Source organism: Ursus maritimus, unplaced genomic scaffold (genome assembly GCF_017311325.1).
Source record: "Ursus maritimus isolate PB19 unplaced genomic scaffold, ASM1731132v1 scaffold_1, whole genome shotgun sequence".
Taxonomy (NCBI): Eukaryota; Metazoa; Chordata; class Mammalia; order Carnivora; family Ursidae; genus Ursus; species Ursus maritimus.
Genome location: NW_024423343.1, coordinates 76,247,973 through 76,274,081, shown reverse-complemented (window position 1 = coordinate 76,274,081; position 26,109 = coordinate 76,247,973). Strand labels below are relative to the sequence as shown.

The 26,109-nt window shown below is 39.6% G+C and overlaps 2 protein-coding genes across 2 annotated transcripts in view; both read right to left on the bottom strand.

The window, feature by feature from the left end:
- Window positions 1-26,109, bottom strand: part of NEB (nebulin) — a 271,288-nt gene that overhangs the window by 65,667 nt on the left and 179,512 nt on the right. Inside the window, exons 77-97 of the mRNA XM_040644991.1 lie at window positions 23,608-23,712; window positions 22,592-22,699; window positions 20,882-21,193; window positions 15,483-15,686; window positions 15,049-15,153; window positions 11,391-11,495; window positions 10,979-11,290; window positions 10,167-10,271; window positions 9,500-9,598; window positions 9,202-9,303; window positions 8,957-9,064; window positions 8,225-8,536; window positions 6,807-6,911; window positions 6,596-6,700; window positions 5,908-6,015; window positions 5,006-5,113; window positions 4,718-4,831; window positions 4,079-4,276; window positions 3,582-3,686; window positions 2,781-2,885; window positions 2,577-2,681 (exon numbers count right to left, since the gene is read on the bottom strand). Of these exons, the coding sequence (XP_040500925.1) occupies window positions 2,577-2,681; window positions 2,781-2,885; window positions 3,582-3,686; window positions 4,079-4,276; window positions 4,718-4,831; window positions 5,006-5,113; window positions 5,908-6,015; window positions 6,596-6,700; window positions 6,807-6,911; window positions 8,225-8,536; window positions 8,957-9,064; window positions 9,202-9,303; window positions 9,500-9,598; window positions 10,167-10,271; window positions 10,979-11,290; window positions 11,391-11,495; window positions 15,049-15,153; window positions 15,483-15,686; window positions 20,882-21,193; window positions 22,592-22,699; window positions 23,608-23,712 (3,030 nt within the window). The remainder of the gene's footprint in view (window positions 1-2,576; window positions 2,682-2,780; window positions 2,886-3,581; window positions 3,687-4,078; window positions 4,277-4,717; window positions 4,832-5,005; window positions 5,114-5,907; window positions 6,016-6,595; window positions 6,701-6,806; window positions 6,912-8,224; window positions 8,537-8,956; window positions 9,065-9,201; window positions 9,304-9,499; window positions 9,599-10,166; window positions 10,272-10,978; window positions 11,291-11,390; window positions 11,496-15,048; window positions 15,154-15,482; window positions 15,687-20,881; window positions 21,194-22,591; window positions 22,700-23,607; window positions 23,713-26,109) is intronic.
- LOC121106065 (nebulin-like) lies at window positions 18,291-20,210 on the bottom strand. Its single transcript, XM_040644985.1, has 2 exons — window positions 19,890-20,210; window positions 18,291-18,815 (listed from the first exon to the last, which is right to left on the bottom strand). The coding sequence occupies exons 1-2, from the start codon at window positions 20,097-20,099 to the stop codon at window positions 18,657-18,659; spliced, it is 369 nt and encodes a 122-aa protein (XP_040500919.1). The 5' UTR covers window positions 20,100-20,210; the 3' UTR covers window positions 18,291-18,656.

Sequence of the window (26,109 nt, the reverse complement as noted above, 5' to 3'; positions counted from 1 at the left end):
CGTAATTGTTAAAAACTAGAAACAACTCAGATCTCCTTCAACCGTGAATGGATAAAACAACTGTGGTACGTTCACCCAGTGGAATACCACTCTGCAATAAAAACAATAAACTACTGGTTTCTACAGCAATGTGTGTAGTACATAAATGCATTTTGCTAAGAGAAAGAAGTCAGACCTCATGGCTACATACTTCATAATTTCATTTACATGATACTCCGGAAAGGTTTTTGAAAATTTGCTTTGTTTAAACAGGTGCAGAAGATACTTCAGTGGATGTCAAGGGAGAGAAGGGAAGCAAGAGGGAAAATTTGAGGTGATAGAGAGGTTTTCTGTATCTCCCCTGTGATGGCGAATACATGACTCTTTGCATTCGTTAAAAGCCATAGTACTACGGGCGCCTGGGTGGCTCAGTCAGTTAAGCATCTGCCTTTGGCTCAGGTCACGATCCCAGGGTCCTGGGCTCGAGCACCCCATCAGGCTCCCTGCTCAGCTGGGAGCCTACTTCTCCCTCTGCTCCTTCCCCTGCTTATGTTTTCTCTCTCTCTCAAATAAATAAAATCTTTTAAAAAAAAAAAGCGCCGTAGTACTATATACCACAAAGTAAAATTTACTGTATGTAAATTAAAACATAGAATCAACCATAATGGGGAGGGGACTAAAATGGAATACAAATTGTAACAAATAAACCTAATTGTGTTACAGATGCATAACAAGACCACGCTGAAGGAAGTGAGGAAGAACACAACTAAGTTATTTTGGAAAAATGGCTTTTTGACTGGTTATGCTATAGACAAAAATAACTATACAAAATACTGTACTCTAGTTAGTAAATTTGTTTCTCACAGGAATATGGGTTAGCAATTCTGAAAACACTTTATGTGCCTATAAGAGTTGAACAAATAAGTAAACGTATCATAGGTAATGAGAGCCAGGCTTTCTGGGAAAAGAAAAAGTCACATGTTGGAAAAAATAAGAAGCAGAAGTCTAGAATGAGCTCTGTGGTGTTGAATTATATTGAAAGCATCAGTAGGAACTCATGGTTAAAAACACAGTATAATTAGGTAAATATACAAACGAATACAGATATGTACGCATACATGGGTTAGTATACATACATATATTTCTAAGCTCAGTCCACATAAGGGTCCTAGCAGCAAAGACACTTCAGTAGGAATGGGCACACCTAGTGCTTAGATCTTGGTTTTGAAATGCTATTCTTTAATATATAAACCAGGGCTCCTTGGAGAGGTGGGTCTGGAACAGGGAAAATACAAGGTGAGCATCTTGTGGTGCCAGAAAGTGAGGAAGTGCTCAAACCAAGGACAGAGTATGTGAAGGTCTTATAGGAGCCACCCTGAAAGAGCTCCCAATGGTCAAAGGTGAAATAATTTGGGCAACAAGATAAATAACAGTATTAGACTACATCCCACATGAGTCCATACTGATACAAATAAAAAAACCCAAATGGTAGGAAGGAAGAGTTGTTTCTTACAGAAGAATTCCAGTTAATACATATGGAAAGGACGAAGGAAACAGAAAATCACCAACAGGCACGTTCCACAGCAATAACTGCTTTGTGCAAGATCCATCATTGGATGCTAAAATATGTGAGAGAATGTTTGAGGAGAAACAAGGTATCTGCATAGTTCCAAAGTATCTCCTCCATGAAATTTATTAATAACAAAGGGAAAAATAGTAACTTTACAGTGGAAAAGCTCAGCCGACAGCAACCTATCCAAGTCATCAAGTTCAACAGCACAAGTTACTGACATCGGTACCACCTGCTCTGATGCCTGAGGGAAGCACATCGCTTTTGTGTTATGCTGGCCAAAAATGTACTCTCTCGATCTAATCACGAGAAAACATCATATGAAACCAAATGGAGGGACATTCCACAAAATAACTGGCCAGTGTTCTTCAGAAGTGTCACAGTCAGAAAAAGACAAGGAAAAATTGAGAAATGATCACATTGGAGAGGGCTAAGGAGTCACGTCAACTAAATGCAATGTGGGATGATGGACAGGCATCTGAAACAGAAAAGCATTCTGGGAAAGCCCTGCTGCAATCTGGATGAAGTCTATAAGTAACACTGCAACAACGTTATCAATTTCTTAGTTTTGATCATTGTATTACAGAGAAAAGTATGCTGGAATTCTCTGTGTGATTTTTGCAACTTTTCTGTAAGTTTAAAATGATTTCAAAATGAAGTTTAAAAAAATGTTTGTTGAATTAACCAATTCAGAGGAGGGGGAAAAAAAAGAGTATGTTTGTAGGCTATAAGCCACTGGCCCCTGGAGAAGCCAGGGAAGGACACGTTCAGTGTCAATGTAGCGTAGTTTCAACCCTACCTGCCTGCAATAGGGAAGGCGCTCCTGAATTTGGGTCAACTGCATGAGATGGGGCAATATTCCGCTTGAGGCTCACTGAATTGTAACTGGGACTACCGATGGGACACAGCAGAAATCTGAAGGTCCCTGAAAAAACTGGAAAAACCTTTGGGGGTAAGGTGCCTCTCCCAACTATTCCCTTGTTGTCTTTAAAGGAGAATAAAGACAAAGATAAGAAAAAGAACTCACGCTGCTATAAAGACTCTTCAGGTTCTTGGTTCTGTCATAATCCACTGTTTCTAGAACTGTCGTATATTTGTCCTTAATCTGATGATAATTTTCTTTATATTTCACCTACACACACAAAAAAGATGGGTTATTCTTTTCTGTTGTTCGAAAATACATAAAGACAATAATGGCTTGTCCTGGAAGAGAAGTACAAGGAAGACGCACCTCACTGGCATTAATGCCGCTTTGAAGAGCAGTCACGTAAAGTGGGGTGTCTGTGACCAGGTTATAATTTTGTAGATTTTCTTTACCTGCCGCCGTGTATTGTAGCTGTAGAGAAAAACAAGTTATCGGAAATGGTAAGATACAGGTCTGCCTCAGCTTGAGCAGTTTGTGCCAACTTAGATGAGCCTTTATTTATTTCTGGATTTCTGCTCTAATAGTAACAGAGAGGCTATCATTCTATATTCCTGCCGACTTTGTACGGTTGTCAAAACGAACAGTTTGTCTTGCCCAACAGTGGGGTCAGGCTCTTCGTCAGGTCCTCTTCTCCATGTTGTCTTTTCCATGCACGCGCCCCACCCCTGACTACAGACCCACAGCCTCAACATTCCATTAACCTGCCCTGTCAGAGCCGAACCATATGCTGGGAAATTGTCCAAATATCTATTTTTTACTTCAAAACTTATCTACCTAAGGTCAAAGCATGCATTTGCATTCTATTCTCTGCAAGTTGGCCTTATCAGCTTCGGTATAGATGTTTACTATGAAACACCTCTCAGGAAACTTTCTGTTATAAACATGAAATGCTTCAACCACAGGAGAGACTAAAACTGAGAAGGTCCAACACGAGAGCAGATCACCAGGAGAGGTTTTATTGGGCAGGGGGCCTTCAGTTGCCTTGGAGCCTGCACTGTTAAAGCAGCTTTCTCTGCCTGGCACACGGCTGGCCCGGCTGCCACCCCACTGAGCGCACCACGGAGGCCACTGATCCACAGCGAGCCTGTCGTTCTAGGAAGATCTCACCTGACTCTGGAGGTCATATGCTTTCTTGGCTTGGAGGATTTGAGGTGTATCCCAAACATAGCATCCGATGCCTTTCAGCCAATTCAAGTCACCCTTATACACATTCTGCAAGAAAGAAGAAATGATGAAAGGTCACAGGTACTAACTGAATTTATGATTGGGCATTTTGATAATTTCGTCTCAGATGTTGGCTGGACTTAGTGCTTAGTGGTCACAGGATGGGCCTCTCAACAGCTGGAGGTCTTTACTGCACTGACCTAAAGAAGCTTAGGAGGAGAGGAATAGCTAAATTTAGTCGGGTGTGAAAGCAGGTGAAATAGTTAACACAGGTGTCACATGGCTCAGAGGGGATTCTTACACCAAAAAGTGGTTACTCGTGCCACTGTGTTTGAAAAAGCAGCACCATTTATGAATACGGGGACAAATGGAGCGTGGAGGGCCAAGGCATGGTTGAGTGAAGCCTGTAACTAAGTCAAGCTGCAGAAGGGACATCATACATCACTCAAGATCTCCTGCGCATTTCGGGCCCGTATAACGTTGGGTTCTTCCGGGAGAGACGTCCACTGATGGAAGAAGTGTTGGTATTCCAGGTCACTGAGGATGTACTGGCAGTGTTTAGCCAGCACGTGATTCATCATATCGATGGGGATGTGAACATTTGCTTTGGTATCCTCATAATTTTTTCTGTAGTTCAACTAAAGAATCATTTTTTAAAGACAAAAAGAAGAAAGGAATTCAAATGTTAATTATTCAAATTGATCTCTTTTCGAGTCTTAGCTCTAGGATAGATCAGTACCTTTAGAAGAAACAAAGGCTAAAAAAAGAGACGTCAATATGTTCTTCTTTTTCAATGTCCCATTCTTTCATAACACAGGGGTAAAGAGTTACCTTGTTGCTTTCTCCTTTTTCCAAACTTAGATACCTCACTGCGGGGTGGGGGGTGGGGGAATAGTGGAGGAGGGAGGGAAAGGGAGGAATCCCATAGCTATCAAAGGTACACAAGGTTAACTGGCAGGGGTGGGGATGAATCTCAAGAAGGACTCCATGCCCTTCTCAACCAAAGAACAAGTTACAGACAGGCAGACTAACAGTACACTTAAGGGTACAAATCCTCTATGAAAGCGAGCTTTGCTTACCACACTCCTCATCTTTTGGAAATCCAGACAGTGAACCACACCAGGGAACTCACTGATTTCTTTCCCAGCCAGGTAGTGGCCCTTCTGCTTCTCATAGGTCTCTTTGTATTTAAGCTGTGAAGTAGGCACAACATTGAGAATCACTGGGATTTTCTTTTTTTTTTTTTTTTTAAATGATTTTTTATTATATTATGTTAGTCACCATACAGTACATCCCCGGTTCACTGGGATTTTCTAACCAGCTCCCCAGTGAAGACTCTTAAACCCATGCGAGGAGAAAGCACTGACCTCACTGTTCACGTAGTCGGCATGCTTAGCTCCAACAATGGGAATGTAGCGTTCATCCAAGGTATAGCCGTAGGCCTTGGTTCCTTCCCATGCCCCTTTATACAGTATCTGGAACAAAGAAATGGGTGTCAACAAAAGTCTGTGGTCAACTTCCTTCAGATATTGCTAAAAAGAAAATAGTAAAACCCCAGTAAAATATTTGTTGAGAGGCAAAGCTTACACCTTCACTTAGAGCCATTCTTGTGCCTTCCTATGAATATGGCAGAGTTTTTTGATTTTACTGCATATTAAATCTATAGATAAGGAGGCAGTTTATAACCGAGTTGATCTACATTTACAGTTCTAATAAAAGTGAAAATAAATTTTCACGTAGGGAGACAATCACCAAAGATTGCTTCCCATTGGGCATACATACATACATACCCACTACATACACACACATCCTCCTTTGGCTTAGATGAATTAAAATTTGGAGGCCAAGTCTTCCATTTGCTGGCTGGAGATATTTATACGTGCCTGCTAAAGAAGGACTGGCCTTTCCTCTCTTCCCTTTTGGCAGGTGCTCAGTCCTGTGTGTGCCTGGAGCTGCGATAGCACCTGATACATTATTATCTGTTGACTTGTATGTCTGTCCTCATTCGCATGGGCTCCTGAAGGGCTTATCTTATCAAGCTTTAGCTCCTTAGTGCTTCCTACAGTGCCTGAAACATCACAGGAGCTCAAAAATATACCAGCTGAATAAATGCTGTTTCTAATAAACAAGACAAATTATTTCTAATAAACAAGACTAAATACAATAAAAATAATAAGCTCAGTGGTTCACAAAATCAGCCAAGGATATGAATACTGACAAGAGCTTAAAATTAAGAACTGAGGTGTAAATCACATAAAATAAAACTTACAGTACTATAGAGTTTTCCCATGTCTTTGGAGTGGGTGATGTATGGCGTATCTGGAGAAAACATGTACTTGCCCTTTATTTTTTTATTAAATGTTTCTTTATATTTTACCTAAGGAGGGAAAACAAGACAAAACCAAACAAAACCTTTGGTTAATATGCATGTATATTTAAAATTTCATAGTTTCGGGGGCGCCTGGGTGGCACAGCGGTTAAGCGTCTGCCTTCAGCTCAGGGAGTGATCCCAGCGTTCTGGGATCGAGCCCCACATCAGGCTCCTCCGCTATGAGCCTGCTTCTTCCTCTCCCACTCCCCCTGCTTGTGTTCCCTCTCTCACTGGCTGTCTCTATCTCTGTGGAATAAATAAATAAAATCTTTAAAAAAAAAAATTTCATAGTTTCTACCTAGCAAGATAATAATCAGTCTGCATTTAGAGATTTAAAACTAACTGGTTGAATTTCAGTTCATTTTACCTAATAGAATAATTTGAACAAGAATATAGATACTTTCTGTGAGTACAGTGTACCTCTTACTAGTGACTTTTAAGACGTTCTCACCAAAGATGATCTCATAGTTTCCCACCCCATTGTCCATTTCCTTATAAGCAGTTGTCCGGAGGTAGGTGAATGCAGTCGATGACAGACAACGAACTCCCCAGTCCATGCACACCGTTATAGGTGAAGCAAACTTACGTCACTTTGATTGATTGAGTTCATCTTAGCCAAGACAATCTCTGGAGGATCCACCACACTTGTGAAGTTAGGGTAGTTGTCAAGAGCATCTTTCTTATATTTTATCTGCAAGGAAACAGAGATGATTAAGACTGGCCTCCTTCCATTGGGTATCTGCCCCCACACGGCAGGCAAGGGGGCCAGGCATTGGGTGAGAACAGGCTTTGTGTACCTGATTCACCATTTCCTGGTTCTTCGTAACCCTCACGTAGTCCACAGAATCCAGGGGTATCCAGCCAATGCCACGGAGCCACTCCAGGTCAGCTTTGTAGACATTCTGAGAGCAGGAAGAGAGATACAATGCAGGTATAAATGACTGACACAGGATTACAGACAGTAGATCGGAAGCAACTTTTTCAGAAGCTTTTTAAGGATTTCTCTCTAGTGACTGGTGCCTCATTGATTCGGTCATGATTTCACCTATTCACCTGAGAAATATTTCTTGAGCCTGTTATTAGGAGTGAGGTACTGTCCTAGGTGTTTTGAGGGCTAAGTATAAAGGAGTCTAGTGTAAAGAGAAGTCATTTACAAGGGGAGAGTGTAAAAGCGGGAACACTCAAGTGCTGTGGGAGTTACGGGCAGGGAGCCATTGTTTTCAGCAGTGAGCCTAAGAAAAGGTTTTACTAAGGAGGATATAATTTTAGATGGACTTATATGTAATTACTTAGAAATATGTGGGACATTAAGACTATATAAAGAAAGTGACACGACTAAATGCTCATATATTATAGAGCAGAGGGACCCATCCCTCTGGCCAAGCCTAGCTCTCCCCTCCCCCACCTAGTGCCTGGATTCTCGCAGGCCACCCCTCGCCAACTGCAATGGAGCAGCTAGTCTGGCTAAAGGTCCACCACGGTCATTCTGCCGCAGCAACAGTGCGGTGGGATATTCGAGCTCAGCACCTGTGCTGCAGGCAGTCTTTGGTTTCCTGTTTCCACTTTGGTAATGAGCAGACCAGGTAGGGTTAGCTCCCGGGGGCACCTAAGCATCACGTCGGTGCAGTTTCTGTTCCTTGCTGACTGCTGATGGCAGCTAGAGGTCCTGACTCAGGCCTCACTGAAGATGGCCTATGTCATGTGCTCTCTACCCCACCTTTACCAAAGCTCTGCGTGAGGGATTCTGGCCCTCATGAGGCTCATCAGTACTTGGCTTCCCTTTTGCTTTGATTCCTTGCAAGCAAGTCCTTCATAAATGCCTGCAGGAGTAAAATGCCTGGCAAAGCAAGAACGGCGCATTCCCAGGTCCTCGACTACACTATCAACTAATATTGTTAAAATCCCAACTCACTCTCCATTCTCACCCCAAGCCAATTATTATCTTAAATCAGCTGATAATTTTCCAGGCAAATGTGAGATGTTGCAAAAAAAATTTTTTTTAATGACTTTGAAAGTTATTCAGATATACTAGTAGGCAGCTGTCAGCCAATCACCGCTCCGGGTCTTTCTCTACTTCATACCCAGCTTAATACCCTTCTGGGAACAAACTCAATATTTATGGCTTAAAGTTTCAAAACCTGGTGCTTCGAGAGTGCTGCTGATAATTCTGAGTATACCGTACATTTCTCGATAATTAAGAAACAAAATCACTTACATCGCTCTGGAGGTCATAGGCCTTCCTTGCCTGGATAACATCATTTTGGTCAGGATGACATATCCATTGGTGCAGGTAATTACGGTAATCAATATCACTGACGAGCTCCTGCCCGTGCTTGGCGGCCAACACCGACACCATATCAGCAGGTAGGTTGATCCTGGCCTTTGTTCTGTGATAATCCTCTTTGTAGAGTCTGTCATTCTGAATCTGGCCTGCATGCTCAAACCAAACCAGTTTGGGATCATCTCTCATCGTTGGGACACCAACATAATGACCTCTTTGTTTCACATGGTCAGCTTTGTATTTCAGCTGCTCGGAGAAAAAATAGAGATTGCATCAGTTTTGACAAGCACTCAAGGAAAAGGGGGGCTTGAGACCTCAGCAGATACAGCCCCTCAGCCTCTTGTCAACTGCCTCCCTGAGAATAAACAACAAAAAGCATTGAAATAAATATAAAGAAATATCAATTTAAAATTAGAAAAAAAATATTGGCTTTCTAATTCTGCCTGTATTTTATTTGAAAGCTTTAAGATCTTAAGGAAGTGAGGGACTAGAAGAAAGACTAAGGCACCGAAAGGATAACTTTTAAAGAAGCCCACAAAACAAGACCAAACTCCCAAAGCCCCCAGGGAGGACCAGGAGGGAGCGGTACTTCAACCACCCCCAAGCCTGGCCGGGCCTGCTAGCCCCAGGCGCACTCCCGCGTGCACTCGCCTACGGGTAGATTACCTCGCTCTGAACTTCGTTGGAGTGATGGGCGTGAACAAATGGCACCGCGTCTGGAGGCAAAATGTAACCCGTAGCTTTCTGCTTCTCCCAGCCTTCCTTGTAGAGGTACTAAAAGACAGAGAGCCACAACAGAGGCTTACACTAAGGAGTCAGAATGGGTCACTGACCGTGTGTATCCATGTCCCACAGTTACAGTATAGTGCTCTGTCCCCACACAGAGTACCGGCATCTGGCTAAAATCATACCTGGTCCAGTATTCGAGCTGCCTCCTGGGCAGTGTGCAGCCAGGGGGTTTCTGTGAGGGTATATTTCGATTTGGTATCATTCCAGTCTTTCCGGTATTTAATCTGGAAATGAGAGGCAAGAGGCTTAAGTTACTTGATATGAAGAAAACATAACGTTGTCCGAGCAAATTTGAGCATTGTCTCAATGATTACAATCTGTATCGCAGACAGCGATTGCATGCTGAGCTAACGTAGGTGGAAAGCTTTGGAAATGACATTTCACGACTGGGCAATTTTAGAATGAGAGCCATGTACTTACATCATTGAGGATCTCGCCACTTTGTTTTGCAGTCACATAATCAACTCTGTCATCCACAGGAGTAAAGTTGAGAGTTTCTATTTTTGTGCGATATTTTTTCTATAGGAAAGAAAATAGCTTTCAGACGGTAGCAGTTTCTGGTCCTGCCTGAGCTGAGAAAGAGACACTAGGTTTAAAGGTCTTTCTCTACTGGAAGTGTAAACTGCCAGAGTTGAACAGCACCACGTTGGCAATTCGGCCTTTTCCTTAGCATTTTATTTTTTAACAACTGGGTTGGCTTCTTATAATTCCCAAGGATTCTAAAGTAGCAGGTTTGCTTAGCGACCAAGGTCATATACCATATCGTTCCATGTATCATGTTACTCAATACATTTTTTCAACTGGACAAACTTCTCCCAAGCGTATTGCCATTGCTGACAAAAGACGTTTTCCTTTTATATAATTCCAAGCATGAGCTGCGTATGCTGGATGTTATATTACAGATGTGGTCCCCTGATGTGTTAGGGACAGTAGAGGACTGTTTTGCGAAAAGGTACGTCTGGCTTAAATGACAGCAGCTGCACTTGTTAAAATTGCCGATGGGGAATGACTTGAGTTTTGGCTTGTATATTTTTGTTCAGTCTCCCAGGAAATGCACCGAATGGCAGGGTAAAAAATCTTAGAATACCTCACTGAAGATATCCGCAGCATGTTTGGCATGATTGACGGAAACGGAATCATTTGGCAACCACCCGATCCCACGTAACCATTCCAGGTCGGCCTTGTAGACAGCCTGTGGAAACAAGGCCGAGTGATTTCAGCAACTCTGCTCATACGGTCCTGTTTATTCTATCCCTCGGTTTGATGGAGAAATACATATACGGATGACATACTCAAGCAGCCAGGCAGGTAACATAAGTAAATTCATTAGGTGGTCAGGTGACAGGAAAACTGGGGGCTCTATTTGCTATTTAAAGTGGGTTAGACTCACTTCAGCTCCAGCTATTGTTGCCAATGCATGTCCGGAGCTTCAGTCTCTGATTTTTCCTAAGAACTAAGAAATCTTAGATTTGTACCCCAAATTTCCTGATTTAAAAACCTTGGCAACGTAATTCAAGATTTTAAAACATTCAAGATTTTTAAACACTGTATTAACTAAAAAACTTGTCTGTGCCTGCGTCCTTTCCACAACTGCCAGCGTTTTACTTATGATATCAACCTCTGTTACTACTTAAATTCCATAAATAATATTTTCACAGCAGTTGTCTTTATACTGTTACAATTAAGATTTATATTCACACAACCATTTGTTCCTTGATACAGAATCCAGATCTTTCATGGCTTTGCTGCTTTTTGACACTGTACTATAAGGTCTAACTAAAACCAAATTCCTGGCTTTATAAAGACACAAAGTGAAGATACAAAAATTTAAGGATATAAACTTTCTGGGAGTCATGGCAAAATGATAGAAGAGCTCATCCTAAAACGTAGCCCACTCACATCGCTTTGCAGTTGGTAGGCTTTCTTGGCCTGAATCACATCGTTCTGGTCAGGCATGCATATCCACTGGTGTAAGTAATTGCGATAATCAATGTCGCTGACCAGGGTCTGGCAATTTTTAGAATGCACGATGGAAAGCATATCCACAGGGCTTTGGAACTTGGTCTTCCATTTGGCCCAGTGCATCCGGTACTCTCTTTCATTCTGGATCTTGCCAGCTATGAGGGCCCAGCGGATCTTGTTGTCATCTCTGGCGGTGGGGGTCCCCACGTAGTGTCCCTTCTGCTTCTCGTGGTCAAGCTTGTATTTATACTGAAGATGGAAAAACAAAGCAGATGGATCACAGTATGTACTCCTGATGCACCTAGGATTTTTGCTTAGAAACTGACAAGTCAAACAAGGCCACACTTACGTCACTGGCAATCTCCCTGGAGGCCTTGGCAGCCTGAATGGGGATGGCATCCAGCCGTACATCACAGCTCATCTTCATTCCATCCCAATCTTCGCGGTAAATTTTCTAAAGAGGAGAAAAAATAGGGTATCATTTCGGACTCAGATGTACTGATAACTTCAAGGGTTCAAGTAGAATTAATATCAAAGCAGTCCAGTTTCGAAGTCCCAGAGTGAGTTAAGAAGGGAATAGGTAAAAGAATAATTCTCCACCACACTGCTGGAAGATGAAATTGTGTCTGGAGTCCAAAGATCTGGCTTGACGAGAGTTCCTTCTAATTAAAATCATGGCTTCTATGTAGTTGCTCATGGTTGATATGACAGGGCTTAGCGGCTCTTTGTACTGAGCGTTTTGGTAGCGCTGGGATAAGGTTAACGTCAGACATTAATGAGGATTACCGGATTTCTTCAATTCAACAATTCAGTTTATTTAATTTTAGAATTCAACTTAATTTTGTAATCTTCAGAATTATAGACTTTTATATTGGTGGGGAGGTTTTCCCCGGGACGGTTTCTTAGATGAAGGGGGGGTAAACAGAAGGCAGAATGAACCACGAGAGACTATGGACTTGGGAAACAAACTGAGGGTTTCAGAGGGGAGGGGGTGGGGGAATGGGATAGGCTGGTGTTGGGTATTAAGGAGGGCACGTATTGCATGGAGCACTGGGTGTTATACGCAAACAGTGAATCATGGAACACTAAACTAATATGTACCGTATGGTGAATAACATAATAAAAAAAAATAAAAAACAATAATAGATGTTCATTCTGAAGGACAGTTACAGGTTAACAGCCTTTTTTTTTTTTTAAGTAGGCTCCACACCCAGCGTGGAGCCCAACGTGGGGCTTGAACTCATGATCCTGAGATCAACACCTGAGCTGAGATCCAGAGTTGGATGCTTAACCGACTGAGCCACCCAGGCGCCTACACAGTAGTCATTTTTTAAAATGCAGTGTGTTTTTATTTGTATAGAGAAGTTAATTAGGGTAGTGACTGATTTACAGATAGCTTTTTAAATATATGCTCATATTTAAACGGACACATTCTATATTGACAACGTCAGAAAGACTCAGAAATAACAGTAATTTAAGTGTCTAATTCAGAAATCATACCAATGAATATGGGAGCTTTAACAGTGCAGAAAGGAGAGATGAATTTCAATTATTCATAGTTTCATGGGCTTTGCATATCTGAAATATGAGTGCTCATACAAATTTTGTCCTTCTAAGTACAGGTAAGTTTTGTATGAATTTTCATTCAAGTTTTTGTATAAATTTTGGGTGGTTCTATTTAACAATAGACTCTTTGTACAAAAGAAATAGTATTCTTCAAATTTCAACATATTGGAGAATATTTAATGCAAACTTGTTATGTTATTTAAAATATTTTGTTTTTATTATTTAGTTTTATTACATATATTGTTACACTATTTTTAATTATGTAATAAATTTTTATGTAGTCAAATATATTTTTTATTAAGAAAAAAATCTGAGTTTGAGGCCAAACTTCATCTACTAACTTTAAGATCATGGGTCAATTCCTCAATCACTTTAAGTCTCAACCTTCCCATCTAATAAAAACAAAGTAACACTGTTTTACTCATATGATTCGTTTGAAGAGTAAATGAGTCAATTTAATGAATTTGCTTGGTTAACTAGAAAATTGTATACAAATATCCTGAAAAAGTTGTGTTTCCCAAATGACAGAAACAAGTTTAAATAGTGGATTTTATCAAGATTATAGTAATGGTGACCCCATGTGTAAAAAAAAAAAAAGTACATTTTTGGTTAGCATTCAAATAGGGTGTTTGATTTCTTCCAAAGCACAAGCCATTATCATTAATGTCTTAACATCGAATATCTAAACATCTAAAGTTTACAACTTCACTTTTGCCATAGTTTCAAACACTAGTCCTGCTTACATTAATATATCAACAGTAGGGTTCTGGTATTTGCAGCTGAGAAATATATTAGGCAAAAGAGAGCTCATGAGACTTTCCCTGATTGTCCAGCCAAAGATGCCTCTGTATCGAAAAGAAGAGGCTGAGGAGTCCGTTTACGCTGAAGACTGAACTGCCTCTCCAACTTGTCACTTGGTGATGACAGGGCACTGCACCATACTATTTTCGTCTGAAAAAAATATATCAGTGCCCCAAATTTTATTTTCTTCCCATCTCTTGGAAGAAGTTATCTCATGACAACAGAGTTGATGGGTATGGTTTGGCACACGGTGAGGAATCTTTGCTGGGTGGTCTCCTTCTCTCACAGAGACTTGTTATTTTCTGAAAGAGGTGAAGTTCCAAACTATGGGGAACTGCACTACGGCAGGAGCCTTCTTCTAGGGTCATATTTATTCTACATATAAGAAATCTCTATGATCCATGAAGACAATACCTTTCTTGAGCTTTCTTAAGTTGTATAGTAACCACTGAATTCTCTCATTTTATCTAATAGACTTTAAAGCTCATTCTCTTCCTTTTTCCAGACATAATGATTTATCCTACAAGTAATGATAATTTTGCCTTTTAAACCCAATATTTAGCTTTTATTCTTCCTCTTATGTGATTATTTCAGCTTGAGTGAGGAGCTCACTCAGCTAGTAGTTCCAGCAAATGTTAAATAACGGTGATGTCCATGGGCATCCTTGTTTTTTTCCTAGCTTGAATGAGATTAACTTACTGAGGATGAGCTTGGCCTTTGATCTGAGATTTATGCTTTTAGTCGCATCAAAATGATATTCATTTATTCTTATTTTACTAGGATTTTATTTTTAAAAATAAGAATGGATATTGGAATTGGTCACATGCCTTTTTTCAAATCTAACAAGATGAATGTGTGATTTTTCTCTTTTGTTTTATTACATTATTAGGTTTCTGAATATGGAGCCCTCTTGGCATTCCTGGATGAACGCTAATTATTTGTCTCCTATCATATTCATGTACTACTGAATTTTATTTGTTAATATTTTATTTAGGATTTTCCTCATTACTGGTCTACAGTTTTCCTTTGTGGAATTATCTTTGACAAGTTTTGGTAATTGTGATGGCTTTCCTTCTTTCCTTAGGCTCTACGATAGTTTGATAATTTCTTGAAGTTCTGGAAGATTCTCCTATGAGATCATCTGGATGACCCTGACATCTGAGAGGAGGAAGGAGAGTCTTTAACAACCCTCTTAATTTCTTGCTATATATTTTTATGCTTTTTCTGGGGTCATTTCGGTAATTTATGATTTCCTAGAAAATCCCCTATAGATTCAGGTTTTAAAATTAATTTGTATAAAGTTTTGCAAAGAATTCTCATCTTTATTTTATGTTTGTCTGTCATTAATGCTCCTTTCTTGTTCATGTGTCTCTTCATCCATTCTTCTTTTAGCCTTCTCATCCTTATTCCCATCTCCCTTTTGTCATATTGACACTGGCTCACAGTAACTGGCCTTGCTGGGTGACTCAGAGCCAGGGATCTGCTCCTTCCTCACTCCTGGTCAAAGCGCTGATGGTAAAGCCTTCCCCATCCCCACTCAGTCAATCTTTTCTCTCCTGCCTATGAAGAGTTCCCTAGGGATATCATAGCACCAAGTGGGTGACTTTCCAAACAAAAAAGGAGTCTGTTGAGGTACTTACATTGCTCACATTAAGAGCATTGGCTCTAGCGAGGTTGATTTCTGGCGTATCTGGCATTATGTGGATTGACGTTTTATCCTTGTCCCAAACTTCTCTGTACTTTGGCTATGGCAAAAACCACAATAACAAAATTACTTTGCAATTTGTAATTCTGCTAGTTCGCACAACTTTCAACTTTCCTGATCCCAAATTTTTTCATATTAAGGAAAAAACATCTACAGGTTCTTCACATAAGTTGCTCAAACTTAATATGAAATTGGTATTAATATCTTTTTTGTTTAAAATTTATAAATAACAAGAACACAATCCTATCAACATTACTATAAAAACCTTTTCTACCACCAACGTTCTTATCTTACAAATAGATTACCAGGTTAATTATTTACCAGTCACTTATAAGGACTTATTTTAACATAGGGGGAAAGGTGACTTACAATACTAATATTTTCAGCATTCGACTTAGCAAGGACAACTTCAGGTGTGTCAACGACACTTGTGTACTTGAGGCTCACTACAGGAGTCCGATAGACGCTGTCTCGTAGGATCTTCTGGGCATTTTTGACCCTCAGCACTTCAGGAGACCCTTCAGGCATCCAGCCAATGCCACGGAGCCACTCCAAGTCAGCCTTATAGATGGCCTGGAAAAGAAAACAAAGTTAGATAGAAGCGGGTTTTTTTTAATTGTGGTAAAGTAAGAAAGCTGTTTTAGGTTACATTTTGCCTCTCACAAGCAATAAAATTAAGCATTGGCCTGACAAACACGATTCATCCCATGCACAGCACTGCTCTATCCTGCTTTGTTTTCTGTGCCAGGAGCACCTATGCACATTCTAAAAAGCAGAATGATGCAGAACGAGCTCTCTCTCTGTTGGATGCATGGAAGATTTTGAAGAGTATTTAAGGAACATCATACTAGCTCAGGTGGACTTTTAAAGCAATAAAAAAAATAATTAAAAGAAGATATTCATTCTACACAAGAAATAAGTATCCTGATGGAATCCATGACTTCCAAAAGATTGGGCAGAGAATATGAATAAATCTAAAAATACTTGAGGTAAACTAATGAAACATCATATTGTGAAGAATACCATATTAAGGGAAACTAGTGAGTTCGGAGCATGCTGCTAACCTTTGACATTAATTTCAAGGAAGCAGCCCTGTCATTCCTCAATTGAGAGACCATGCGAATTCTCATGTTTAGGAAACTACAAACACCGCACACATTAAGGAATCTATAGAAACATTCTGGTAGCGCCACTAACAGTAAAAAAGACAACTTTCTCAATAAGCCCAGCAGTAAGAGAGGCAATCAGTAAACTTGGTAAAATGCTAAAGGGAAGTGCTTATGTAGGGAGAGTTGTTTTCCCCAGTCCTAGGAGGAATGACCAGGCAAAGCTGTGGAAGGCTCTCTTCCTGGAGAAGAGCTCGCTACTCCGGCACCTCGACTGGTACTCTCCGCACAAGCAACAACTTACATCACTCTGCAGGTCGTAGGCTTTCCTGGCTTGGATCACATCATTCTGGTCGGGAAAGCAAGACCAGTGGTGCAGGTAGTGGCGATAATCCACATCACTTGCTAATGCCTGGCCCTCTTTGGCAGCATTGATGGACACCATGTCCCCTGGGATGGAGATCCTGGCCTTGTGGTCATTGTAGGCCTTTTTGTACAGCCTGTCATTCTGCATCTTTAACACATTTGCCGCCCAAACCAGTTTAGGGTCTTCCTTGGCATTGCGACATCCAATATAATGGCCTTTCTGCTTCTCATAAGCAGTTTTGTACAGGTACTGGTATATGTGAACAGAAGAAAGAAGAGTCATTTTTCAAACTCACTTTGTCTACACAGCCTGCTCCAAATATCTCCATCTCCCTTAGATTAGCTTTTTTTGGGCACTGCTCTTCTTTAAGTCTATACTATGTGTTATGATTCTTAACACATTGGTTTGTCTTCTACGTCTACATGCAAGAAAACACCGTGAGCAGCTCTAAGGCAAGAACCGTGCTTCTGGATTATCCCCAGTACAGGCTTATCTAGTGTTTCCCAAACTTAGGTCACTGTCTACCACCTTCACGTTTTGCCACAATCAAGTACCACCAGGACTTCATACTTTACCAACTAGATTCTTTGTTTAAATAAATTTAAAGTGTAAACTCTGAAATATTCTTTTCTAAAATTTATAATCCCATTTAAATGGAAAAAATTCCATATTTTTCTAGCACACATGAAAACACATAATTTTAAAAAAATGCTTGTCCATCAACTATATAAAATTATGTCAGGAGCAACTTATGTATGCCGTACTTCAAGAAACAACAGAACTCTTTGTACCCATTGAATTTTTATAAGTGCTTGTAAATAAAATGATAGAGAAGATACTGAAGAGAAAATAAAAATCTGTGCTTAAACATAAGAAGAGCAGAACCAAGCACTGATGCAAAAGGGTCACCAAACTGTTGTAAAAGTTATTCTTGAATCTGAGATTTCAAAACAAGACACTAATCCCGATGATCTCCGTTCTATTTAAGTGTATTACTGGGGAATTAAGTTAAGGATTAGAAAAGTATTAACTCCCGTGTGTTGTCTATTAGTTAGTGTTGGTTAAGGCTGAGAAAGGAGGAGCTCTCACATCGCTGGCGATATCCCTGGAAGCCCTGGCGTGCTGAATTGGGATGGCATCTTCCCGAAGGTCATAACCCGTCATCTTGACATTTTCCCACGCTTGCTTGTATTTTTTCTGCAAAGGGAGATCGCAATGCCACAGTTAATCTGAAGAGGGAGCCACTGAGTCAGCATTACTGATGTGTTTAAGAAAACCTGTGAAGTTACACTGAAAATTAGTCTCCCCTTAAGATTTATAAAATTGACTGGTTTCATATTGAAATTAAGTTCCAGTAAATTTTTAATGAACTTTAGTAAAGTTTCATTTATTTTCAAGAAAGAAATTAGGAGTCAGTAAATCATGTGAAAATGAGAAAAATATATATCGTTTGGCTTTAAAAGGAAAAATCAATGATGGACCACTAAAAAGAGAACCAAATATTACTATACTTGCATATGTATGTTTTAACGTTGTGTTTTTGGGAAATCAGAGGGGGAAATGAACCATAAGAGACTACAGACTCCAGGAAACAAACTGAGGGTTTCAGAGGGGAGGAACGGTGGGGGGATGGCTTAGCTCTGTGATGGGTATTAAGGAGGGCATGTACTGCAATGAGCACTGGGTGTTCTATGCAAACAATAAATCATGGAACTAATGAAGTACTACTGTATGGTGACTAACATAATGTAATACAAAAACATATCTGAAGCACAATAAAATAAAATAAAAGGAAAAATCAATAAGGGGCCACTAAAAAGAGAACCAAATATTACTATACTTACATATGCATGTTTTTATGTTGTGTTTTTTGGGGAAACCAGCGCATTTTTCCTTCCAACATAGATAAGGACACACATCTCTCTTTATAAACACACATGCATACACATATGTGTGCCTGTGCACGTGTGTGTGCACACATGACACTTATTAGTTTAAAGACTAGAAATAAAAGGAATGGTAAGGAAATGCCTTTTGCTACACTCCCTCCGGAGCATATCAACTTAAGTTTCAGTTAGGCAGAAAATACTGTGTAAAACAATGCATGTGCGTGGAGTCCCTTACATCACTGATCTGCATGGCGTTGATCTTGGACTGCAGCATCACTGGAGTGTCAGCTGGCACATTCACATTCGCCTTCTCTCTCTCCCAGGCATCACGGTACAATGGCTGGTAAAAAGGAAAAACAAAGGATGGCTGATAAGTAAATAAGTCAATTAATACATGAATAAAATTATAGGTACAATTAAAGGTTCTCTTTGGATTTTCTCAGATATAAATGTAGATCACATTTTGTTTTCATTTGTGCAGTTTCTTTTTTTTTTTTTTTGTTAAGTAGGCTCCACGCCCAGTGTGGAGCCCAATGTGGGGCTTTCACCCCAAGATCAAGATCTGAGCTGAGACCAAGAGTCAGATGCTCAACTGACTGAGCTACCCAGGCACCCCTTCCTTTGTGTTTTTACTTAAAAGGTGCCAATAGTGATTTCAACAAGAAGAATATATTGATGTGTGACATGATATAAATAGAAAATGAGTCAGAAATATGGTAGTAAAATGATCCTTTTTCATTATTGCACAAGTAATTATCCGGCAGGTAAACCCACATTTCAGGTAATTATGATAACCTGTATCACTAATCAAGTTCTAGCTTTGTTGGCCCAAATAACTATGAGACTATCTGATACTGAGGCCACCCTTGGACTTTTCAACTTACCTCATGATTGAAAAGAAACAAAAAAGGTGGCAGTTTGGTTTTGTTTTTGTTTTTTAAAGATTTTATTTATTTGACAGAAAGAGAGAGAGGGACCACAAGCAGGGAGAATGGGAGAGGAAGAAGCAGGCTCCCAGTGGAGGAGCCTGATATGGGGCTCGATCCCAGGACTCTGGGATCACGCCCTGAGCCGAAGGCAGACGCTTAACAACTGAGCCACCCAGGCGCCCCAAAAGTGGCAGTTCTGTGATCATGGTATTAACTGGTGGGCTCATATTACAAGCAAGACTTCAAAATGTATTCAAAGTATGTATCAGGGTCTGTGGAATATAAAGATGCCACACACTTATGTCAACCAAAGGGTCATCTAAGTAAATGAAATGTGGATACCATTACTTGATTGACTATATGAAATTCTATCTGGATACATGAATGTTCAAGGTTCTAATGCTGGTATTAGCAATTTAAAGTTCACAGTCAGAATTCTTATTGACTTCTTCAATATGTCCAAATGTATCATTAACCCGGCTTACCTCACTGATCTGTACAGAATTGATCTTTGCCTGGATGACTTCAGGGGTATCAACAATGCTGGTGAATTTGAAGTCTTCAGGTTTTATACGATACAACCTCTCATTCAGGAGATTCTGGGCATTCTTCACTCTCATCACCTCCACAGAACCCTCTGGCAACCATCCTATACCCTTCAACCATTCCAGGTCTGATTTGTACACGTTCTGCATGAAGAAAAGGACCACAGAGTGCAAGAGTCAAATCTGCCCATGAGAGCACGATGCCAGCAGGCCACATACTCCCTCTGTTCAAATCAGCTGGGTGGCCAATCCCATGAAATAGAAGGACCAACATTAAATATTAATATTTGGGTGTTAATCCCTGGCACGCATCGCTGGGAGAAGTTCACAGTAGCCTACAGGAACTGGAGCAGGGCTGACAAGTGCTACTTGTGGGATGACAGATAGCAATGGCACATAATTTTGTTTTTATACAAGGTTGAGCTTCTGTGCTCATCACTTGAAATCTGCCTTTTTTACATTACTGAGAATAACATCTGTAATAATTTGGGAGACTAAGGTCTTTAGATGCATATATAATGAGGAAAAGATATATACTTTTATCTGTATACATCACTCTATCTCTATATAAATATATATACATTTTTCCTATATGTGCCAGATAAACTTAAAATCCAACATTTCCTTATGTTCACATTTATTTCTAAAATTTAGATATCCAATCGTGCAAATGTAATGGGTTAAAACAAATTTTATATCTAATTACATAGAGGGAGAGAGTGATTTTTTTTATCCTCATTAATAAGGCCTTGCCACATGAGAAGGAATCCTCTATAAGACAGAAAATGTTCACAATAACTCTACTACCATGAAATGTACAGATTATGTTAGGTTCTACTAAGATTACCACTTAAATTATGTCCCTAGGGAATACACCACGATGACGTACAAAGACACACATCTCCCCAGGAGTCTGGTGATAATATACGCACATCGCTCTGCAGCTCGTAGGCCTTCTTAGCCTGGATCACATCATTCTGATCTGGCAAACATGTCCACTGGTGCAGATAATTGCGATAATCAATATCGCTGACCAGGACCTGGCATTTCTTGGCCTGCACAATTGACATCATGTCCAACGGTGTATTGTGAATTCCTTTACACTTCTCATAAGCTTTCTTGTATTCTCTGTCACTCTGGATCTTGGCAGCATGTATAGACCATACCAATTTGGGGTCATCTTGTAGGGTGCGGAAACCCACGTGGTGGCCCAGTTGCTTACGGTAACCTTCCTTGTATTTGTACTAAAGTTGTGAAAAATCAGATAAAAAGATACATGAAAATAATGTAGTAAGAGAACTTTTCATTAAATGTTTTCAGAATATTTTCCTTGCCTTAATAGAAGTTTGGCTCAACATCGGCAGTCATTACATATTTCAGTTAACTTTAAGGAAAATAGGGCTATTTTAGGTAGTTTGATAGAGAACATGAGTAAACCAGGAGGGAAATAGTATGGTGAATAAGAGTAATTACAAAAAATTATAGCTGACATTTACTGAACAATTACTATATGCCAGACACTATTATGAATGCTTCAAATGTATTGATTCATGTGAAATTACTAAATTTTTTAGTTAAAAATAGTTTAGTAGCAACTACAATCTCATTTAATCTTCGCAACATCTTTGTGAAGTACATACTATTATTATCACATATTTCGGATGCAGTAAATAAGACACAGTGGGTGTAATCATGGTCTCCAAGGTTGCCTGGAAAGTCAGATGGTCCCCCAAGAGTACTAACAATACTCAGATAGGAAAAAGTCACTTGTATGGTTTTGGAGACAGATAAAAAAGGTGTCTATTTCACAGAAATGGAAAGCAAGGTCATTGGTTTTAATTAGATGATAACAAAAGGCCTGGGGATAAGAGTTTCCACCTCGTCCATGCCTGTCCTAAGTATCTTAGGACTAGAGCAAGATAGTGTCTGTTTCTTTTCCATATTTGGATAACATAGAAAAGTTAGGACAAAAGGGAGGGACAGAGAACGGGGAATAAGGCAGATACTACAGATTGGCTATTGTTTTCAGAGATAAAAATGAGAAGTAAGAGGGAAGAAAAAGGTGGATACAGGAGATAAAAAATAGAGAAGAACCCAGAGAAAGGGAACAGGGTTGCTTCAAGATTTGGAGCCGGGGTGAGAGGTAGGCAGCTAAGTAGGATAATTATTTTGATTAAGGTTTTAAATTACTATTAAATGAACTTCAAAAGGTTACTGATATATATATATATATATATATATATATCTTACACATAAAATGTGATTTCAGTCTTAAGTCTCATATGAAACTTTCAACTGTGATCTGTATTTATGGAGAATGTCATAAATATTTAGGGAATAAAATGACACTGGTCAACAATCAAATATATTGATTCCTGAATTTTTCCCAAGAATTCTGTGTAGATACTTCATGGTTTTTTTTTTTTACTTCTACTTAGAAACAACTTAGAAATTATTTATACATATACCTTATCTATGCTAACCTTAATGTGCTTCATTCCGTTTTAATGTTTTCAAATAAAGTCTTCAGTGCAAAACAAAATGAAATTGTTTACATAATTTTTTTTTAAACCCAATTTAAAAAAAATACTCTCCCTGTTTGTTGTAAAAAGAGAAAAGCCACAAGGAAAAAGAGTCTGTACCTCACTGGCGATGTCTCTGGAGACTTTGGCTTGTTTGATTTCAATGGCATCCGCTCTGAAGTCATAGCCTTTCTGCTTGGTCTCATTCCAGTGTTTCTGGTAAAGGTTCTATTGAGGGAAAACATAGGTTTGTTTACAAAAACTGAAAATAAGTCAATATACTCAAAGTACTCAAAATATGACTTTTATGACATAAAGTAAATGAAGACAACATAAGGAGGAACAGTCATTTCTGAGTTCTTCTGATTGCTGGCTATTTCCTTTATGAAATGCAGGACACTTCTGACTTAAATCTTAAAGCTAAACATCTAGGTCTACTAAATGTTTGGATATTTGTCTTCATCACAATATGGCACACATCTGGAAATACCCCACCACACAATACATGGAAACTAAGAATCAACTGTGAAGCTAGAAAACCTTCATCAAGGTATCATGAAAGGTCCGGTATGTTGTTGTTTTTTTTTCCCCTAATGCTGCCTTTTGACTTTTCAGAGGTCCCTACTAAAGAGATGTGACGTAGATATTTATATTTATCTTATTCTTTGGATAGGATTAAAACTTGTCCTTTTGCTTTTGTAATGGCTTTGAAATGTTAAACAAGAAAGTTCTGGATCAATCAAAAACCTAGAAAGATAAAAGAGACTGTTACCTCATACTCCCTCAAGTAAGAGAAATTTAACTAAGGATTTTATTATTCTCAATTAATATATGATAAAACTGAGCTGCGGACATTGGATATAGAACGATGCTTTGAAGATTGAAAGGAGGACACCCTCAGGATTCAGATATTCCCAACTTTTTGTAGTCTGAGACCCAGCCACAGATCTAAACTAACGTTTAAAAGAGAGAATTTCCATTCATATTGCATTGGGAATGGAAGCTAAAGAGAAACTGTCTAGCACTGAAAGCTGTACATATCTCTAAGATAGGTAATTTATCCATAATACCACACCCCACGAGCTGACATATATTGTCCTATAAAGACATTTACACTTCATATTTATGCCACTTACATTGCTGATTTGCTGGGCATTTATATGGGCCTGCAGCATGACTGGTGTGTCAGATGGAATGGTGATGTTCGTTTTATCTTTATTCCACGCATCTTGATACAGTTTCTGTGGAGAGAAGGGAAATATTACTTTAATAGTGGATATCTGAAACATTAAGCCTTAGAAACTAACCTGGAAAAATTCTTTTACTGTTTGTAATGGTTCATTTTATGTGTTAACTCGGCTAGGCCACGGTACCCAGATATGTGGTCAGACATCATTACAGATGTCTCTGTGAAGATAGTTTCTAGATGAGATTAACATTGTTATCAGTAGACTTTGGTAAAGCAGAGTATCCTCTATAATGTGGCTGGGCCTTGTCCAATGAGCTGAAGGCCTTAACAGAAAAAAAAAAAACTGACCTCCACAGAGCAAGAAGGAACTTTGTCAGCAGACTGTCTTTGCACTTGAACTGTGACTCTTCTCTAGGTCTCCAGCCTATCCTGCAGACTGTAGACTTGCCAGCCTCCATAATCATATGGCCCAATTCCATAAAATAAATCTCTTTGTGTGTGTGTGTATACACACATGCAGTCTACAGATCTATCTACATCTCTCTCATATACATACGTATGCACACACATATACATGTAGTACACACACATTTAGATACCTACATCTCTATCTATATATATCTATATCGCCTATTGGCTCTGTTTTTCTGGAGAACCGTGACCAATACAACGTTATACCATTTAAAATGCAGCATTACGCTACAGGTTTTAGCATTTAATAGGAGTTAAATATTTGTTCTACTTTGCATGGGCCTTTACGAAACTAGCCAACAGATTCTAAGAGTTGCTCCCATCACTCTAAGTCTTCCAAGACAAACAGTCCACATGCTCAGTTTGGGTGGCATCATCTGAGAATGGAGCCCTGCAAAAGGCATGCTTGGTAATAGGGTAGTTCTCACCTCACTTATTTGCAGAGAATTGGTTTTTGCCAGGATAACATCTGGAGTGTCAACAATGGAAGTGAACTTTAAGGCTTCTGGCCGCGTTCTATAAAGTCTTTCATTCACCAGGCCTTGAGCATTCTTCACCCTGTTCATTTCTACAGAGTCTTCTGGCATCCAGCCAATGCCACGCAGCCACTCCAGGTCCGCCTTATACACACTCTACAAAGACGTGAGACAGAAATTATGTCCCATGGTTAGACACACCCACTCATAATTGAAAAGCAAAGTACATGGGAGTGAGGGGTTGATAAGCACAGCAGATGGGGGTTCCAAAAAAGTAGGAGCTGAGATTTTATAGGACTCAGGGGTTTTAATATCAATGACAGAGTCATTTGTAAAAGCATAATTACATATACCAGCTGTGAAGAGTGATAAAAATCATAATGATGCTGAATTTCATGATAATTATTTGATATTTCCAAAAAATTATAGAACTGAAAACATTTTCAAAGGAAATTTTGTCGAATCTCATTCCATTTTAATCCCACAATAACTGACTGAAGTGTCCGCTAGTGTACTGGATATAGTACAATAGTGGCAGTTACTTTAAAAATACTCAGATAATTTATGTTTGTCTGCAATATATTTTCACCGCCAGAAAGCACAGATGACATGAAGAAAACATTCTGGAATCTAGGCCAGGGAATAAAAGACAAGGCCTAAGTCGGATTCTTCATCTATGTTCTTTGGTTCCTAGGACATAACTCCTGACTGTGGATTATGTATTAAACAATGTGAGTGGGGGCCCTCCTGGGGGCGTATAGTGCACAATCCACGAGTCAATCCACAGAGGGGTCCAAATGGTACTTCCTGGACAATTAATAAATATGTCCTCTCATTCCACCTTTCCCAAAGTTTGTGTTACGTACATCGCTCTGCAGTTCATAGGCCTTCTTCGCTTGGATAATGTCGTTTTGATCAGGTAAGCATGTCCAGTGATGCAGGTAATTGCGATAATCAATGTCACTGACCAAAGTCTGACATTGCTTGGCCGCCACAATGCCTAACATGTCCACTGGGCTGCTGAATTTGGTCTTCCACTTCTGGAATTCCTTCTTGTACTCCCTTTCACTTTGAATCTTCCCTGCATGTATGGCACACATAATCTTGGGGTCATCTTCAACGCTCCGGGCTCCAATGTGGTGGCCTTTCTGTTTCTCGTATGCTTCTTTGTATTTGTACTAAAATAGGAGAAATATAGGTTTAGAAACTCAGTTTTAAGACCATACACATGCTGACAACTACAGAAAATGTGAACATCCGCAAGCAAATGGGTAAGACTTTCATATGGCAAACATTTTGGCATCTCTGAGTAATTTTAAACTCTTTTACACTATCGTAAACATAACTGTAGTACATTCATACATCTTCATGGTTAGCCCTTCTAGCTACAATTCCAAACTGTGCTATTCTTCTCTGTGACAACAACGGGACAAAGTCTCAGAAAATAGGAAACAGAAGTGGGGGATACATGTGGAAACAATTGTGAAATGGGCCCACCAGCC

What these genes read in the sequence shown, in the direction of transcription:
- LOC121106065 (XM_040644985.1), bottom strand. Translation starts at nt 20,099, where the DNA reads ATGCAGAACGTGTACAAATCAGACCTGGAATGGTTGAAGGGTATAGGA. An exon ending in ATTCTGTACAGATCAGTGAG is followed by an intron (nt 18,816 to 19,889) that starts GTAAGCCGGGTT and finishes CCTTTTTACCAG; the next exon opens with CCATTGTACCGTGATGCCTG.